This window comes from Leguminivora glycinivorella, chromosome 22, assembly GCF_023078275.1.
Source record: "Leguminivora glycinivorella isolate SPB_JAAS2020 chromosome 22, LegGlyc_1.1, whole genome shotgun sequence".
Classification (NCBI taxonomy): domain Eukaryota; kingdom Metazoa; phylum Arthropoda; class Insecta; order Lepidoptera; family Tortricidae; genus Leguminivora; species Leguminivora glycinivorella.
In genome coordinates, this window is record NC_062992.1 from 14,914,575 (window position 1) to 14,935,166 (window position 20,592).

Here is a 20,592-nt window from a genome sequence, read left to right on the forward strand (position 1 = left end):
CACAGTTGCCACCTAGTATCGAGTAGTGGTACTGATAACTCACGCTATTTGACGCGTGATCGTCGCTAGATGACACTTAACTAGGCCTATACAAATAACCCTCATGTCCTGATGTATAGAGTTTTAACTCTGCCCGTACTTATTCCTCTATTTATGAATGTAAAATAAACAGGAGTCACCTCGGCGGTGCGCGGCACCTGGTAGTGTATGACGTGGTCCACGTCCGGGATGTCCAGCCCTCGCGCCACCACGTCCGTCGCTATCAGGACTCCGTGAGGGTCGTCCCTGAACCTGGAAGCATTTTATTTACTTTTGACCAAAGAGGATCGAGTATTATAGAGAATGACTGTCAAAGTAAAATGTGTAATCACAGTGCATAGACTGCCATCTCTCGACACCGGCTTAAAACTTTTGAACCTCAGTTTTGACAATTTGGGCCATATTCTTAGCTTGATATGTTTTAAAATATTAATACTAGCGCCATCTAGCCGAGCGTACCCCAAAGGTGTCTCGCCATCTAGCTCACCGTACCTTTTTCTGTATGGTTTTGGGGTACGTTTTTTTCTTAGACTTTATCGGTATTTACGAAGTTATATAGGTCTTTGCTTTTGACAAACAGAAATATAAGGAATTAAACTAAGAAATTTCTAATAAATTTCATACTGGAAAATTTCTGTCTCGGGTTAGACTTGAACTCACGACCTCTGGATCCGTAAGAGCAAAAAAACTACAACACAAAATTTTTACTTTGAGACCCCCGACATAATGGACGGATTTCCAAACATGGCTAAGAACGCTCCCGACTAATTCAGCTTTCAAACAAAAAAAAAACTAAATCTAGATCGGTTCATGCATTCGGGAGCTACGATTCCATAGACAGACAGACACATTAAACTTATAACACCCCGTCGTTTTTGCGTCGGGGTCAAAAGTGGGAGGAATGGGGTTCTTTCTTATCATAGCAATATGGATATGAATAAAGTTACCTTTCTAGATTTTTGAGCCTCTGCCGCTGCTGCAGATTGGCGTGGAGCTGAAGAGGCCGGCACTTGAGTAACGACAACAGCTGCGCTAACCTGCAACACAAAACCATTGTTTATTTATTATTATTGCAACTCCACTCTTGCTCCTTACAATAATGTGCAACAAAAAAATAAAGTAACTAAGCCGTGTACTAGCATAGATTAAATATAAGAAGATCATACCATCCCATACATTAAACTGCGACCGCCTAAGAACGCGCATACACTACACCAAGACATTTTTTTTTTGTGGCGCCATCTATGTGTGGTGTAGTGTAGTGTATGCGCGTTCTTACGGCCCAGCCACGACATTGGCCTAAGCGCGGCAGCGGTGAGCGGCAGCCATACATGAGAATGAAAAGTCCCATCGCTGTGTCTCGCTCCAATGTATAGCCGCCGCTCACCGCTGTCGCCCTTAGACCAATGTCGTGGCTGAGCCGTTAGGCGGTCGCAGTTTAATGTATGGGATGGTATGATCTTCATCATATTTAATCTATGGTACTAGCTATCTAAAATAAGCTCTTGAGGCATTGTACCAAGGATGCTGGCAACATTTCCTCGCTGTATCGCACTGATGATACGTTGTGCGAGGAAGTCGCCAGCTTATCGTTCACCAGTTATGTCAATCAGAAGCTTCGCAATTTTTGCGAAAAACTTGGCCCTAGAGCAGCGGTTTTCAAACTGTGGAGTGCGGTTACAGAGCTCGTTTGCATTATTTAACTTACGCGTCATGTTGCAAAGTACTATTTAATATTTGTTTATAACATCTCACCGCTGCACGCAGCCGATGGCGTTACAGAACACTATAGTCCTGCCCGGGTGTCGCTTCAGGATGTAGTAGAGGTAGGCGTCCTTGTGCTCGAAGGCGCACGCGATCCTGCACTCCGTCAGCGTCTCGGCGGTGCCTGACAACCATAAAGGAAACAACACTCAATTTTAATTTTGAAAAAAACTTCGACATAGTGGACCGATTTTCATCAAACATGGCTAAGAACACTCCCGACTAATTCAGCTTTCAAACAAAATTGACAGGTCGGTCTCGTTCTTCACAGGCAGTAACTGTGAGGTAACCGAGAGGGGGTGGGCGGCACGCGCAGCGGGGAGCGGGAGGGGCCATACATGCGGTAATACTCTTTATTATACTGTGGTACCTATAATGATGAGTACTATACTGGTATAATGAAGAGTACTAATAATGAAGATACAGTGTTTTTCTGAACTTATATGCGAAATTTCATTTGATGGAAAACATCATGAGGAAATCGGACTAATTCCAATAAGACCCAGTCACCCTTAGTTTTCTGTGTAGTGTTCTGGAAGGTCAGATGGCAGTCGCTTTCATAAAACTAGTGCCTACGTCAAATCTTGGGATTAATTGTCAATGCGGACCCCAGGCTCCCATGAGCCGTGGCAGAATCCGGGATAACGCAAGGAGGATGATGATGGTATAATGAAGAGTAGTATGTGGTGTGGTATGAGAGAGTCGACCTGTCATATCATATCTCACTCAAACAAGCATGTGACGCGTTCGCCTACACGAGCTTAGTGTGCGGAAGAACGCGTTTGTTTCATGTATTTGATCGCCATTGTCCGAGGTGTGATTATACTGTGGGTTTACTGAGTAAGGGCCACTTGCACCACCGAAAATGGAGGGCTAACCCGAGGTTAACCCACCATTTTACATAGAATTTGACAGTTGACAGCCCACTAACCTTGAGTTAAGCACCCGCTTAACGCAAAATGCGCACATTATCCGATCCGATATTTACGCCGCCTTCTTTGTTTTTTCTTTTGAAATCCTTCCTACATCCGATATCGGATCGGATAATGTGAAACCGCACTAAGAGTGACTCACCCAAGTTGTCAGCGGTGATGTCCACAACCTTGGGCTCGGTCATGCCGACGAGCGCCACCAGCCGAGCGATCTTCTGCTTCGGGGTCATCTTCTCGATCTTTCTGTTTATTATCTTGCCGCGTTTCGTCACCTGTCGACAAATAAATACATACAGATTGACATTTCACTAGATTGATCAATCATCACATTGTTTTTAAACATCTGGGTACGTAGCCGAATGGTACAAACGCTCTTAGATATCTACTCGTATCTCTATCGCTTTTGCGTATTGGCGCGACAGAGCCAGACTACCTTTCGCGGCGTTTCGTTTTCGTTTCGCGTCGCAGAAATGACATTCGGCTACGGCACCTGGCTTTTTTTAAATTCATGGTTTTAATTTTCCATTTTTCAATGTATTCTACTAAATCCTCGTAGCATCGATTTCAGACGTATCTGCTTGTCACAAAGTTCAATTTATGGTTTTTCTATATTGTTTTCAATTTTGGAAAAAAATAATCTTTGTCATCAAAATTTGATTGTACGTTTATTGTACTTTTTTCAAATATTCTTTACCTTATTTTTAACCGCCGACGCAAAAACGACGGGGTGTTATACGTTTGACGTGTCTGTTTTTTTGTCTGTCTGTGGCATCGTAGCTCCCGAACGGACGAACCGATTTAGATTTAGTTTTTTTAGTTTGAAAGCTGAGATATTACGGTAAAGTTTCACTTAATAGGTTTTCTGCGCCTATAAGCTGAGGCTCTGCACTGTCTGTAGTAACTAAGTTCTCTGTGTGCATACCTTCTTCCCCTTCATATGCGCGGATCATGAACCAAGGTGAGAGTGGCGGAGAAGACCAAGTTCTGCCGGGAGCTTCTCTGCGCCTCGTCGGAGTTGAGCCTCTCGAGCAAGGGATGTATGACTCCAGAGTCTGTAGTCAACAACATGATGATATGGTTACCTTCTTCCCCTTCATGTGCGCGGGCAGATCGTGCACCAGGGTGAGCGTGGCGGAGAACACGAAGTTCTGCCGGGAGCTTCTCTGCGCCTCGTCGGAGTTGAGCCTCTCCAGCAGCGGGTGCAGCTCCTCGAAGTGGTTGCGCTCGATCATGCGGTCCGTCTCGTCTATCGCCAGGAACCTGGGAACGAAAAAATAATAAATAATTACATACACATACGGTGGTCTTCTGATGTATACACTTGCATAAAAAAAGAATAGTTATTTGTTATACAAGGGGGCAAAGTTGTATTTTAACGCCGAGTGTGGAATTGAAAAACGAGCAAGTGAAAGGATTTTATAGTTGAACCACGAGCGAAGCGAGTGGTTCGAGAATAGAATCCTGAACTTGCGAGTTTTTTAACACACGAGAAGTAAAATACATTTGCACCCGAGTGTAACACAAAACTTTTCCCCTCACTATAGCGAGGAAACTAAAACCCAAAAAATGCGTTTATCACTGCTTCCAATAGTTCCACAGGTGGTAAATCATCTTTATTACTAGATTCACCTACTTTTATCAATTTTAATGCAGTTAATTTGACTTTATTCAAGGTCAAATTACTTTACCCACTAGTGGATAAAATGCGTTTTTACCCGCTGGTATTAAAGGACAAAACACGTGTTTCCGAGCCAGTGAGGGGAAAAAATGTTTAAATAAGAAAACATCAAAAAGGAGAATGTGGTACGAAATGGTCTAACCTCAGCATTTTGCTAACCGCTTCCAGCGTTGATTTTCCGATAATACCATCCGGTGAAACAATCACGATAGGTAACAAAAATTATAAAAAAACATACAGAAGCAAATTCACATAATACACATTAAAACAGATTTATATCACAAGCTTTTAAAACTAAAACTGCTACTAAGGTTATTAATTATTATGAACTATCGTAACGTAACGGGTACACACCTATACCAAAGAATTAGTGCCTATTCCAATATGCGTGAATATTTTCTGGCCAAAATGTCTAAAAAAGTCAAAATAATGTTATTTTCGCGTTCGACCTGTAAGTGCCTTTAAATATGTGTACTAAACGCGAGAACTTTTTGTTATACAGTGCTGGACAAAATGCATCATACACCGACATATAAAATAAACTTTCTATCATAATTTCTTTACCCTTAAACTTAACATCACATCATCGTTTCCATAGTTTTATTTCTTAACATCACAGTTGGATTGGAATACTTTTAGCTAATTTCATGGCGTATAACATACAGACAATAACATTGCACTGTATAGTATGTATGCGTTACTCTATTGTTTACTGTGCTGTGTGAAAGTGCCCTATTACAAGAAAAGGTGACCGTTTTCCATCAGGCGGGCAGTATACCTATTTGCCACCGACGTGGTATATAAAAAAAGGCCACTCACTTGACACTAGGCAGCTGCTGCAGGTGAGACACCAGCTCCCACAGGTGGGCCGACGTGGCGACCACTACCTCGCGGTTGCGGCTCTCTCGGACACTCCCACTATACTCACTGTACGGAGCCGCACAACACTCACTTGACGCTAGGCAGCTGCTGCAGGTGAGACACCAGCTCCCACAGGTGGGCCGACGTGGCGACCACTACCTCGCGGTTGCGGCTCTCTCGGACACTCCCACTATACTCACTGTACGGAGCCGCACAACACTCACTTGACGCTAGGCAGCTGCTGCAGATGAGACACCAGCTCCCACAGGTGGGCCGACGTGGCGACCACTACCTCGCGGTTGCGGCTCTCACGGACACTCCCACTATACTCACTGTACGGAGCCGCACAACACTCACTTGACGCTAGGCAGCTGCTGCAGATGAGACACCAGCTCCCACAGGAGTAGTGTAATATTGGTGCACCTGGATCAAAGAAGATCCAGGTGCCACCAATATTACACATTAGAATACTAATTTGAATCGATCGATCATTCAAATACTCATTTTGCATCCATTCAAGATGTCACGTATTCAAGTAGTGAGGTATTATAATGCTAGTAGGTACATCTAGCTACCACCAATATTACACATTATAATAGGTACTAATTCGAATCGATCGATCATTAAAAAATTTTTCGTTCACTTAAGAAGTCTCATATTCAAGAAGTGAGGTAGCAGAATACTTGTAGATTGTAGGTAAATGTAACTGCAATAAATATTACACGTTCGAATACTTTTCAAAGCAATCCAAGAAATCATCATTCAAATATTAATTTCGTCTCCATTCAAGAAGTCATGTATTCAATGGAACTAGCGAGATAGGAGAATGCTTGTACTAGGTACATCTAGTTGACTCGTTTTACCTACCTATTCAAATATGTGCTAATTTTACATCAATTAAGGAAGTCATGTATTTAAGAGGGGATATTTAGAATATTAGTAGGTAATTAACACGTATAACTATAATCGAGTTTTTGTATACATTGAGGTATGTAATCTGAAATCTCTAAATAGAAATGTCTACCCGATATGAGTAATGATTTTGATTTCGTACTGATGAGTTAGGTACTGTTCTCTTAATAAGATATTATTTTATAGTTTTATGTACCTACTCTAGGTAATTAACATTGAGGTAAAAGTTGGATATAGTTAAATGAAATTACGTGTACTTTTATAATGTTTATTAACTTAAGAACTATGTTCATATTACACAATCACATTAAATTGTACCCTTATTCGATGGTGTACCCATGTGGCGTATCTGAGGACAAACCTTCGTCTATCTTGTCAATTACTCTACGCGTTAATTCGTAAACTTGGTCTAATAACGTATTTTTCACTACATATTGGGCACACAGCTCGGCATTACATTTACATATATGTTCAAAGTTCTCATTCAATTTGTTACTGTCGTAAATTTCTATTTTGATGACTTTTGTACCTCCATTCCGATGTGGTTTTTTGATAAACGAGTAAACGGGTGTTGCCTTCCTCTTGACCCCCAAGGACAGACGTCTCACCCCTGACTCCCGTTCACTCTGACTTTGAGTTTGGGATGATGCCAAAGGAACGAAGTTGAATAGGTGTTCTGATGTATCCTGTAATTAATAATTAAGTTATTAGTTTAATGTTAACTACGAGTATTAACTTTTAATTAAATGAAAACTTGAAATAAGTTACATTAATAATAAAATATTTTATTGCACACAAAAAAAAAACATAAGTTACAGAGAAATCCGATGAAATTAACGAAGTAGGTGACTACAGGTGGACTTAGCGCTAAGCAGACACATACATTAAAAATTGTATTTACTTAATTATTATTTTATATCAATTACGTATGAGTAATGTAACCATTATAATTTGAAATTATTTTATAATAATAATACAAACACTCACTCTAAAAAAAATACTTACCGACATATTTTCCGTAGAACTAATCGCGTTGAATATATAAGAGTAAATAATATTTTCACTTATTTTCGGGGGTTTATATCTGAAATTATTGTGTTATTAGAGTTCAAAATCAAACGTTTAAAAAAAATGACATCACATTGTATTGAGATACGATTGGATTTACGATGTTAGCAATAATGCACTAAAGCAAATAAAATATACTAGCTCCGATCGCGACATTGTCTGTTTTTCTAAGATTAAAACCATAAAATGAATTTAATGAATAAAAAAAATATATGGTAAGTACCTTCACGTATTTGTTTTATATTATACACGGTGATCTGATTTTGCTGCGTTGTGGGATTTGCAATCGATGATTGTTTCCACCGACTAAGTGCTGAGTTGCGTTTTTCAATCACGTTGACAAATTTCATATAGGTATTGCGTTAGCTCCACGTGAATTTTCACTACTTAAGCTCCTCAGATCGATCCTCTTGATTCATTCCGCTACACAGGAAGCAAGGAAAACCCACTGTTCTCTCTACTGAAGCTACAAGGACATCATCATCATACAATGTAAGTGTGAATAAATGTATATTGTAATGTTGCTTATATAATTTTGACGACTTATCTGACCTACTGGTTAGTGACTAGCTACTAAGCCAGGGGCTTCTGGGTCGAATCTCAGTAAGGGTTTGTGTGATGAACACATATATTTGTTCCCGAGTCATGGTTGTTTTCTATGTGTTATTATGCGAGTACTCGCAACGCAAACTTACTGTAGGACTTAGTAAGAATATCCTATATTATTTATTTATTTATATTCGCAAAGTAACAAACTCGTAAAAATAATTAATCATTATTCAAATAAAACAACGTTAGAGTAATGGAGAATTATAATTATAAATGAATTATTTTAATAGCACATTATTTATTTTATTTCCAGGTCAAAACCCTCGTCCCACGCTGAAGATTTATATCTCTCATCCTCCACGGAGGAAGATTCGTCGGCACCGCCGCCGCCACCGCCGAAGGTTGACGTGATCGACAAAAAGAAAAAATCCAAGCCGCCGACATCGACGAGCTCGAGCAAGAGGTAGGTGTATACATAAATATTAGATAGTTGTGTGTTCTCAAAACCATAAAATAGCCTTTACGTAGTATTCTAACGCAGATTATAAATTAATAATATTTTAATAGTAACTTATTTTTATTTCCAGGTCAAAACGTTCGTCCCATACCGATTCGTATCTCTCATCCTCCACTGAGGAAGATTTGCCAGCACCGCCACCGCTACCACCGAAGGCTGACGCGGTCGAAAAAAGAAAAAATCCAAGCCATCGACATCGTCAGCAAGCTCGAGCAAGAGGGTCAGAATAGCTCCTGTGAAGCCGCGGCACGGCACTGCAGCGGAACTATTCGGTGCCGATAGCGATGACGAGGGATTAGAAGCGAACCAACCTGCAGGGGAGGGTAAATTATTATCGTACATTTCACGACGACTTGCGAACGGTTTTGCTCGTCAGACAAATCCTGATAAAAAGGGCACCCACTTTGTTGAGGTCAAAGTGTATAAATGCGATGATATTGAAAAGGTGACACCAGTAAATCGATGGCGTCATGCTGTAGTAAATATTAAAAACCGAACCGATGATAATACTGAAGCTTGGAGACACTTGGCTAATTTTATTCACGCAACGCGAAAGGAATACCGAACATGTGCGCCGTCATTTGTTAGCAATTATTATTGATCAATTTAAGCCATCGTATATATCTCTTATTACCACACTTATTAGTGCATCTGTAATAAAATACGAGGATTATAAATAAATGACTAATAAATAACGAGCTGATATTTGTGGTATTCCTTTTACGTTCTGTGAATAATTTTAACTAAATGTTCAAACGTGTTAGAGTGAATTTATTTCTTTTTCGTACATAGAATTATTCCTTTTTGTAAAATATGGGACCAATTGCATAGATTGAACTATGCGTGGATCCAACTATCCTGAACACAACGTAAAAGTAATAGCACAGATGTGAGCCCTCATTTATTTGTTGACATCTATTAATAATGTTTTTTACCCATATTCATTTTGAATTACATTACCTATGTTATGAAATGGAATATAAGTATTATATAATACATACTTTAATTAATTATAAATGTATATCTATTGTAGTACTAATTTGGAATAAAATGATATCTATAAAGTGTGTTATTTTGTTTACAGTGGGATCACGTAACCGTCCGTTATCCAGAACTATTTTAATGAAATGTGACAAATGTCAAATTAAATTGCCTAAGAATGAATACAATGCCCATTTGAGAACTAATTTACATAAATCGAATTGCATATTGAAAACTGATTTGAATAATATTGAAATTATAGCAACAGCCTTTAAAAACAGAATAGTCACCTATCGTCTGAATGCAACACAAAATGAATACGTAACTCCTGAGACGTTTTTGTGTGATATCAAAAGTAACATTATGAAAGTTGTAGAAATGTCATTACGGGAACATAAAAGTATCAAAATAAACTATGAGCTTTTCGTTTACTTTACATTACCTCATTCAGGCAAACAACAGTTAAAGTCATTCAATACAAAATATGATGTTATTTATGAAAACACAAATATCAATGAACTGTTTGAAAATACGATTGAACATTTAAAAAATAAAGTTATAGAATTTGAGCACCGTGAATCAGGCTGGTCTTTTGTCGCAATAAGTCATTTAGAAGTTAACGTAAACAAGTATTGTCCGATGCGAGGAGGTACTTACATACCTTTACCCCCAAGTGTCAAAAATACTAAAAGCTGCATTAATATTCAAAACAACGATAATTGTTGCTTTTTATGGAGTATACTGGCTGGTCTATATCCTGCAAAGAATAATGTGTGTCGAACTAAATCATACCCGCACTATTCAGATGTTTTAAATATCGATGGAATGTCATTCCCATTATCAGTCAGCGATATACAGTTATTTGAAAAAAATAACCCTGATATAAGCATTTGTATATATGGATTGGATAATAAGTATGCAGTAACAGGTCCTCTATATAGATCCAAATCAAAGAAAAATAATCATTTTAATCTATTATATATTGAAGTCGTTGGTAAAGGACATTACTGTTTAATTAAAGACCTGGTACGATTAGTTAGAAGACAAGTAACTTTACATAGAGGCCACATGCATTTCTGTGACTCATGTTTGCAATTTTTTAAAAGCGATAATAAATTTAAAACACACCATTGTTCCGAAATTGTAACAGTTTTACCTAATGTTTTGATCTTGTCATAAGTAGTTTTAAGTTTAGTTTTAATTATGGGTGCCCTGAAAATCAGTGCCGTGTCTCTTAGACATGGTCTACGCTGAGCGGCATCCTATTTGGTATACCGGTTCACTCTATTTGTATTGTGTTGTACCTATACTGTTCTTATACCAAATAAATATTTTTTCTTTCTTTCTTCTTTCTTTCTTTAATGAAAATACTGTCATTCAATTTAAGAACTTCGAACGTAAACAAAAAATCAATTTTATTATATACGCTGATTTTGAAAGTATGTTAATTAATTGTAATTCAGACAGTAGTAAAAATACGCAAAACCTAAAAAAGCATGTCCCGACATGTTTCGGTTATTACATATGCTGCTCGCACGATGCAAGTTTGAATAAATATGTTTCTTACAGAGGTGAAGATTGTGTAAAAGTTTTTGTTGAATGGTTAATAAACGATATTCATGAAATTCACAACATACTAATTAAAAATAATCCTATGAATCCATTAACATATAAAGAAAAGTGTAATTATGAGAATGCTACACACTGTCATATTTGTAAGCAGTTTTTATTTGGTGACAAAGTCCGTGATCACGATCACATTACATCAGAGTACAGAGGTGCAGCTCATTCACTTTGCAATTTGAAATACAGAATCTGTTCCTTTATACCAGTTGTCTTACATAATTTGACGGGGTATGATAGTCATTTATTTATAGAAGAACTTGCAAAGTACCCCGGGTCTATCAAAATAATGCCACAGTCCAAGGAAAAATATTCAAGCATAACAAAAACTATATATTCTACTAACAAATCGAGCGCCAAACCAATTGAAATAAAGTTTATCGATTCTTTTCAATTTCTTAGTTCCAGTTTATTTGAGTTAACCAAAAGTTTGAATAAAGAGGATTTTGTTAACTTGTCTAAAGAATTTACTGATACCCACCACTTTCAGTTATTAACACGTAAAGGTGTTTATCCCTATGATTACATTGATTCCTGGTTGAAATATGAAGACAATAAACTACCGACAAAAGAAATGTTTTATAATACTCTAAAATCTAAACACATCTCAGATATTGATTATAATCATGCCGAAACTGTGTGGTCAGCTTTTAATATAATGACTTTAGGGGAATATACTGATTTATACTTAAAATGTGACGTCTTGTTGTTAAGCGATGTGTTTGAACATTTTAGAAATACAAGTTTGAAGCATTATAATCTAGACCCAGCCTATTATGTATCTGCACCTAATTTAAGTTGGGATGCTATGCTTTTGTTTACAGACGTAAAATTACAGTTAATACACGACTTAGAAGTATATCAGATGATAGAAAGAGGGATACGTGGTGGATTAGCCCAGTGTTCTCTTCGGAATTCAAAAGCAAACAATAAATACACCCCTGATTTTGATACTTCTAGACCCACCTCATATTTGATGTATCTGGATTGTAACAATCTCTATGGTTATGCTATGAGACAAAAATTACCTGTATCAGACTTTGAGTTTTTAACTTTAGATCGGGTTAGAAATTTTGACATACTGACTATACCAGAAAACGGTGAACATGGATACATTTTAGAAGTTGACATGAGTTATCCTGATCATTTACACGATCTGCATGCCGATTTGCCTTTTGCACCTGAAAGGTTTGTTCCCCCAGGTGGGAAGTCAGAAAAGTTAATTGCAAATTTATATGACAAATACAACTATATCATTCATTTCGTACATTTGAAGGAATGTTTAAAGAACGGGTTAGTGTTACAGAAAATACATCGCATTCTACGTTTTAGACAGTCTAACTTCTTACAAAAATATATTGATCTAAATACTCGATTACGACAAGAAGCTTCTACTTCATTTGAAAAAGACTTTTTTAAACTATTAAATAATGCTATATTTGGAAAAACAATTGAAAATAAGCGAAAACATTTACATGTTCAATTAGCAATAAAATGGAAAGACAATGACAATAAAACAAACAAACACTTAGGTGCAGAAAAAATATTATTAAAACCTAATGTAAAGAATGTATCCATATTTAATGAAAACTTTGTGGCTGTTCAATTAAGTCCTGAAAAATTTGTTTAGACCGCCCGATTTATATTGGATTTACAGTTTTAGAATTGGCAAAAACACATTTATATCAATTTCATTATAATTTCATTAAAAAAACGTACAAAGAAAACGTGAAACTCTGTTATACTGATACTGATAGCCTTCTTTATAACATTATTACTGATGACTTTTACAATGATCTAAATAAAAACATATCAAAATATGATACTAGTAATTATGACCACAATAACCCTTATGGTATACCTAAACTAAATGCTAAAGTACCTGGTTTATTTAAAGATGAATTTGGTGGTACGGTAATTACTGAATTTATTGGATTAAGAGCAAAACTGTACTGTTTAAAAAATGTAAAGAAGACAATAACGAAAGCAAAAGGTGTCACAAAACCTATAACGAATAAATTAAGAATTAAACATTTTGACAAAGTTTTGCAAACAAAAAAAGTGTATACCCATAATATGAATATGATTCGATCAATCAAACATGTTTTATATTCACAGCAAGTTGATAAAGTAGTTTTAAACTGCAACGATGATAAAAGGCAGATATTGCCTGACAATATACAAACATTACCATGGGGGCACTGTAAGACTATATTTTAAATTATATAATAATGTGATACTAAAATTTGTTTTTGTTTGTTTTTTTTTTGTACCTATCTGTAATAATCTCCAGAAATTTAATAAATTTATTTACTCTGTTAATCAATTGTTTTATTTATGTTAAGACATATCCTATAAAAAGCGTTGAGATATCATATTTTTTTCATAATAACAATGAAATTCATTAAGCATACCCAAACTCTGGAAGTAAATAATATAATCGTTGAAAATGACGTGCATCAAAATACAAGACATAGTACATTATTACCTAATACAATCCGCTGTATAATATGTGGACCTTCAAACTGTGGTAAAACTAATGTAATATTAAATTTATTATTACATGAAAATGGTCTAAAGTTTAAAAATATCTATTTGTATTCAAAGACCGCTTTTCAACCAAAATATCGCTACCTCCAACTAATTATGGAGAAAATTCCAGATGCTAACTTTTTAATATTTAATGACAATAAAGACGTTATCCATCCAAATGATGCTATGACCAATTCAATCATGATTTTCGATGATGTTGTATGTGAAAATCAAGTGAACATTAGGAATTACTTTGCTATGGGAAGACATCGACAAATTGATTGTTTTTATTTATCGCAAACTTACTCCAAAATTCCGAAGCAACTGTTAAGAGACAATGTGAATCTCTTAATTGTTTTTAAACAAGATGATACTAACTTAAAACATATATACAATGAACATGTAAACACCGATATGGATTGGATAAAATTTAAAGAACTTTGTTCAATTATATGGGATGATTGTTTTAGCTTTTTATTAATTAATAAAGATTGTACACTAGATAAAGGACGATATAGACAGGGGTTTGATACATTTATTTACTTTTAAATTTCCCATTATTTAATGTTTTAAATGTTGACGAAGGCTCACTTGAAACTGAGTGCTCGTATTAAAAGGTTGGTGTCAAGACTGCTGAAATGGATACACATTTAAAAGATCAACTTATCAAAGCAGTAGATAACATAAAAAACAAAATAAAGAAGATAAATAATGAAGAACATGAAAATAATATTAATTTAAAAAAAGTTTTTAAACCTATTACTGAACCATTAGAAAACCTCGTTATGCAAAGTTCTTTTGTTAAACCAGCTATTAACATGACTACAAGTACAGATACGAGTGACAAATCTCAGAATTTAAATGATTCTATAGGATACAAAAATTTCAAAGAGATAATTGCTCCTGATCAGCATTCAGAATATTATGAATACTCTAATGTTAGTAATAAAACTTCTCAAGAACAAAATAATGATACACTTCTATCTCTAAAAAAAGAAGACATGATTGATTTATATGAGGACATCAATATACCATTCGGGATTCGTAGCACGAATAAAAAGTTGATGATGGGTAATTCTGATGTATACTTGTCTTTGGTAAATAAGACTTCCGATACTGAAAAACAATATGTTATTACTATAGACAACAAAAAATTTGAATTAACCGCAGGGTTGAAAGAACTATTGATGCGAAACAAACCCAATCTCAGTCTTGTTACTGAAAAAGATAAAACTGAATACAAAGAAATGTTAACCCGTACAAACGCACATAAACGAGATTTTGATCCAAACGGAAAATTAAAAGGAGACAAAGGTATAAAATATTGCAGTATTATCAAACCTCTCTTTTCACAATTACTTGACACTAACATTAAAACAGGTGGTAACTTACCTGCATTAAAACATTATAAAAGTAACACAGATTATATTTATTGGGATGATCCAAATGAATTAATTGAAAGGCTTAAACTTTTGATTGCATCCAAAGACGCTGGAAACACCAACCATGATAATGAAATTATATCAATTATTGAAGAATTAAAGGAAGCCGGTATTGTAAAGCAATAAAATAAATTGAAATATTATGTTAATGCTCAGTGAATAAATAAACGTGTCTTAGACATGACAAATAACAATGATATTTATAATTGTAAAGCAGAATTTAATAAAGTATTAAGTATAAAGGAGGAAAATATATTATCTAATACAATAAATACAGAAATAATAAACAAAATCGATGCCTGTATGAAAAAGGTGATGAATATAGATAAAAACATTTCGGTTTTAATGAATCGAGTAACAAAAGTTGAAAAGAATATTTCTAACAAAGAATTTGAATATAATATTAATAAACATTATGAGCAAAGCGGACGTCGTAAATGAAATTCATAAAAATGCAAGGGTGAATTTTCCTCGAAGAAGCGTCATTTTAAGAGATATTGATGACCTCTGGCAAGCAGATTTAATAGATATGCAGACTTTTTCAAAACTGAATGCTGGTTATAAGTACATATTAGTGATTATTGACTGTTTCTCAAAATACGCTTGGGCATTTCCACTCAAACGTAAGACTAAAGAAACCGTATCCAAAATGTTTGAAACATTATTATCAAGAGGACGTAAACCAATCAATTTACAAACAGACAGGGGTAATGAATTTTATAATAGTAATTTCAGAAAAGTTGTTCAAAAATATAATATTAATCATTACTCTACATTTTCCACCAAAAAGGCATCAATAGTTGAAAGACTTATAAGAACTCTTAAAGCTAAGCTGTATAAGGAGTTTAGTCTGAAGGGTAATTATAAATGGGTCGATGGAACTCTTGACCAGAAAGTTTCAGAATATAATCATACTTTTCATAGGACGGTGGGAAGAGCGCCGATCACGATCAATCGTAGTAATAAAGGAGTTGTATTACAAAGATACATTAAGAATTTACTAACAAAGAAAAACCCGGTTTGCAAAAGGTTTCGTATTGGAGATTTTGTAAGAGTTAGCAAGTATAAAGGATGTTTCGAGAAACGATTTACCCCTAATTGGTCAACAGAAATATTTAAGATAACTAATGTTCGAAATACTAACCCCACTACATATTATCTAGAAGACGCCAAGCGTAGGCCTATTTTAGGAGCATTCTATGCGCAAGAAATTCAGAAAACTTTGCATCCTCAAGTTTATCTTGTTGAAAGAGTGTTAAAACGTAAAGGAAATAAAGTATATGTTAAGTGGCTCGGCCTTCCACCGAGTGAAAATAGTTGGATTGATAAGACAAATCGTTTGTAATCGGGTTTAAATTTACTTTCACTGTTTTGTACACTCATTTGTATTTCAAACTCTACACTATAGAGACCAGTACAGACATATCCAACATTTAAATCTATTTCATAAAAAATGAAACGCACGAGAAATAATTCTGAAAACGAAAATAAGAAGAAACTTAGCAATCAGAAATTTGGAGCTGGCTTAAAGAAAACTTTTAATAATCTTGTTTCACACACTAAAAGACATATCAGTAATCTAAAGCCAAAATGTAAGAACATGCTAATGGAATTAGCGTATGCTGCTGCTCAAGAATTAGCATCGGACTTGCCTATACAATTACCCAGAGTGATACCAGTACCTAAAACTGGCGGATTTCTACCATTGATTCCAATTTTAGCAGGATTATCGGCTACAGGAAGTTTAGCAGGAGGTGTTGCGGGAATAAGAAAAGCTATTAACCATTATAAATCAGCAAAACGACAACTAGCTAAATTAAAGAGACATAATATGAAAATGGAGGGTAAATGTATTGGAAAAGGAGTGCATCTTAAACCCTACAAGGGTGGACTAGGAATTTATGTTACAAATAAAAAAAACTAGATGGCAGGCTACCCAATAGAGCATTGAGTAATATCGATATAATAAAACATTCGAAAAGTATTCCTTACTTTCGTGGTGTATTCATGAGAGATGAATTACCACCAAAACCATTACCGATGGAATGTGGTGTGATTAATTTAGATTCATCTGAAAATAACGGTACTCACTGGGTAGCCTATGGAAAAAATAAAAATTATATTGAATATTTTGATAGTTACGGAAATTTAAAACCTCCAAAGGAATTCATAAAATATATGGGAGCTAATATACGCTATAATTACGATAATATACAAAAAAATCATTTATTTAACTGTGGGCATTTATGTTTAAAATTTCTGAATTCATTCTGGCAGAAATATTATTAAATAAGTAAACTTATGTGTTTAATAAGACCAAAAACATAATACAACAATATTATAATAAACGATATCTTCTACCGTATCACATTCAACCTCGAACAGTGTCTAGAATCGGGTGTTAAGCATACGTTTACATAATTTTACCTTACAAAATCAAGTGATACATTATGTATGTTTTCAATAAAAGCGGAATTACAAGAATACCATCGAATATTCAACTCCCAGTCTTCAAAGGAGCAAGTCGATTAAATTCTAGCAAGAGAATTACTAAGAGCAATAAGTTATTTCTTCGTTCTCTTGGGTTTAAAATAAAATAAAATACTTATAATAAGATGTTGCATATCACAGATATTCCACAACAAGATAATTCAATTGAAAGCTATACCATCCATTCATACAATCCCTACAATCATAGCTTTAAGGAAAATGACGAAATCAGGATACCTATAAATCAACAAGATGTGTATGTATTACCATCTGCAAGCTCCATTTACATTGAAGGGTATGCAAGTGTATGGCGAGTAGATGCTGGTGGGAAAAAAATAACAAAAGATGTAAATTTTACAAATAACCCCATATTATTTTTGTTCAAAGATATAAGTTACGAACTAAATGGGATTGAAATTGACCGGAATAAAAATTGCGGGATTACTACAACGATGAAATCTCTTATTTCAATGAATGAAGGAGAAAGTAAGAACGCTGCATTGTGGGGTTGGGATCTAAGCGGGAGTATTCTAAAGCAAGGTCATTTCTCCATTATAATACCTCTGAATAAAGTGCTTGGCTTCGCGGAAGATTATAATAAGATTTTAGTCAACTGTAGGCATGAACTTGTACTAAACAGAAGTAATTCAGTTTTAAATAGTGTTGTACTTGAAGAAAATGATCAAGTTCAAATTGATATCCATAAAATCCAATGGCGGGTACCACATGTTAGAGTTTCTGACCGTAATAGATTGCCACTACTAAAGTGCTTAGAGAAAGATCGATCTATACAACTAGCATTCCGGAATTGGGATTTGTATGAATATCCACTTTTACCTAAAACAACAAAACATGCATGGTCAGTAAAAACCGCTTCCCAGTTAGAAAAGCCTAGATATGTTATATTAGCATTACAGACTGATAGAAAACTAAACAAACTAAAAAATTCTACTATATTTGATCACTGCAATATAACTAACGTCAAATTATTTTTAAATTCACAGTACTTTCCATACGATCCTCTTAATTTAAAATTTAGCGAAGACAAATTTAGTATATTATACGAAATGTATGCTAACTTTCGTCAGTCGTATTATGGGGTCGGTGTCGATCCTCTGCTTAATCTGAACACATTAAAAAAAACTCCTTTATTTGTAATAGACTGCTCAAGGCAGAACGATTCATTAAAAACTGGCCCAGTTGACGTTCGAATAGAAATCGAGTCCTCAGAAGACATACCTGATAAAACGACAGCCTATTGTTTAATTATAAACGATCGGCTTGTCGAGTATAAACCTTTGAGTAATATAGTAAGGAAATTATCATGAATGTGATTTTGGATGTTCAAGGATTTAAAAATGAAAATAATCAATTTATACCAAAAGAAGTGGCGATTATTTCTCAAAAAAGTTTTCTTGTGTTTCTGATCAGCCCTCCCCATCCGTTCTATACCTTAACAAAGAAAGAACGTTCACAAGTCTCTTGGGTGGAAAAATACAAAGGAATATTATGGAATGAAGGCTATGTATCATATTTTAATTATAAGAATTTGATTGTTGATTACTGTAAAGATAAACACATTTATACAAAAGGTTATGAAAAAGTGCAGTGGGTGAAAGAAATAACAGACAGTGATAATGTTTATAATTTAGAACATTTTGACTGCCCAAATTTAAAGACTTTATGCGAAAAATATTCAAATAAATGTGATATTCAAAATTGTATATATCATGCTAATGTCTGCGCTTTTAAAAATGTATCATGCCTGAATAAGTGGTGTATAGAAAATAATGTTTTTTTTACAAAATAAAATATAATCATGAATACCTGTGTTATTATTTTAAAATTATGATGATCTATAAAACAAAATAATATAGGTAATAAGTAATTTTAGTACCATCATAAATATCAAACCTAAAGTCACTCGAACCAATTTGCAAATAAATAATCAATTAAAAATGGACAACAATGTGGAAGACATCGATGAAGTTCTTATTTATCAATGTCATATACCGACATGGACACCATATATTATACTGGTTTTCGAGTATTGGCATGAGTAATCAGAAAAGATAAATGGTTCGTATAGACTTGGTTACAAATTTGAATGTTTGAGTGTTACTTTTAGAATTGAATCTGATAAATCAGAACTTACTAACATCCTGCTACCTCGCTACTTGAAAAGGTGACTTCTTGAATGGACACAAAATGAGTAATTATTTGAATGATCGATCGATTAAAATTAGTATTCTAATGTGTAATATTGGTGGCACCTGGATCTTCTTTGATCCAGGTGCACCAATATTACACTACTCACAGGTGGGCCGACGTGGCGACCACTACCTCGCGGTTGCGGCTCTCTCGGACACTCCCACTATACTCACTGTACGGAGCCGCACAACACTCACTTGACGCTAGGCAGCTGCTGCAGATGAGACACCAGCTCCCACAGGTGGGCCGACGTGGCGACCACTACCTCGCGGTTGCGGCTCTCTCGGACACTCCCACTATACTCACTGTACGGAGCCGCACAACACTCACTTGACGCTAGGCAGCTGCTGCAGATGAGACACCAGCTCCCACAGGTGGGCCGACGTGGCGACCACTACCTCGCGGTTGCGGCTCTCACGGACACTCCCACTATACTCACTGTACGGAGCCGCACAACACTCACTTGACGCTAGGCAGCTGCTGCAGATGAGACACCAGCTCCCACAGGTGGGCCGACGTGGCGACCACTACCTCGCGGTTGCGGCTCTCTCGGACACTCCCACTATACTCACTGTACGGAGCCGCACAACACTCACTTGACGCTAGGCAGCTGCTGCAGATGAGACACCAGCTCCCACAGGTGGGCCGACGTGGCGACCACTACCTCGCGGTTGCGGCTCTCACGGACACTCCCACTATACTCACTGTACGGAGCCGCACAACACTCACTTGACGCTAGGCAGCTGCTGCAGATGAGACACCAGCTCCCACAGGTGGGCCGACGTGGCGACCACTACCTCGCGGTTGCGGCTCTCTCGGACACTCCCACTATACTCACTGTACGGAGCCGCACAACACTCACTTGACACTAGGCAGCTGCTGCAGGTGAGACACCAGCTCCCACAGGTGGGCCGACGTGGCGACCACTACCTCGCGGTTGCGGCTCTCACGGACACTCCCACTATACTCACTGTACGGAGCCGCACAACACTC

General features: G+C 36.1%; 3 protein-coding genes across 6 annotated transcripts in view; 1 reads left to right on the plus strand and 2 right to left on the minus strand.

The window, feature by feature from the left end:
• The window catches only part of LOC125238033 (ATP-dependent RNA helicase DDX24), a 42,761-nt gene that overhangs the window by 6,488 nt on the left and 15,681 nt on the right, over positions 1–20,592 (minus strand). Inside the window, exons 6-10 of the mRNA XM_048145318.1 lie at positions 3,818–3,995; positions 2,878–3,007; positions 1,795–1,927; positions 987–1,076; positions 180–291 (exon numbers count right to left, since the gene is read on the minus strand). Of these exons, the coding sequence (XP_048001275.1) occupies positions 180–291; positions 987–1,076; positions 1,795–1,927; positions 2,878–3,007; positions 3,818–3,995 (643 nt within the window). The remainder of the gene's footprint in view (positions 1–179; positions 292–986; positions 1,077–1,794; positions 1,928–2,877; positions 3,008–3,817; positions 3,996–20,592) is intronic.
• Positions 6,441–19,687, minus strand: LOC125238035. 4 transcript variants are annotated; one of them, XR_007178413.1, is made up of 3 exons: positions 7,478–7,618; positions 7,192–7,270; positions 6,441–6,872 (listed from the first exon to the last, which is right to left on the minus strand). XR_007178413.1 is itself a non-coding variant. In XM_048145320.1 (2 exons), the coding sequence occupies exons 1-2, from the start codon at positions 19,547–19,549 to the stop codon at positions 6,507–6,509; spliced, it is 372 nt and encodes a 123-aa protein (XP_048001277.1). In that variant the 5' UTR covers positions 19,550–19,687; the 3' UTR covers positions 6,441–6,506. The 4 variants fall into 4 exon arrangements, 1 of the variants encoding a protein (XP_048001277.1); XR_007178414.1 differs by lacking the exon at positions 7,192–7,270 and having other exon boundaries at positions 7,478–7,591; XR_007178412.1 differs by lacking the exon at positions 7,478–7,618 and having other exon boundaries at positions 7,192–7,315.
• LOC125238036 (zinc finger protein 865-like) lies at positions 7,003–9,396 on the plus strand. The gene is made up of 3 exons (XM_048145321.1): positions 7,003–7,746; positions 8,117–8,266; positions 8,391–9,396. Coding segments are annotated over exons 1-3 (312 nt in total). The 5' UTR covers positions 7,003–7,744; the 3' UTR covers positions 8,551–9,396.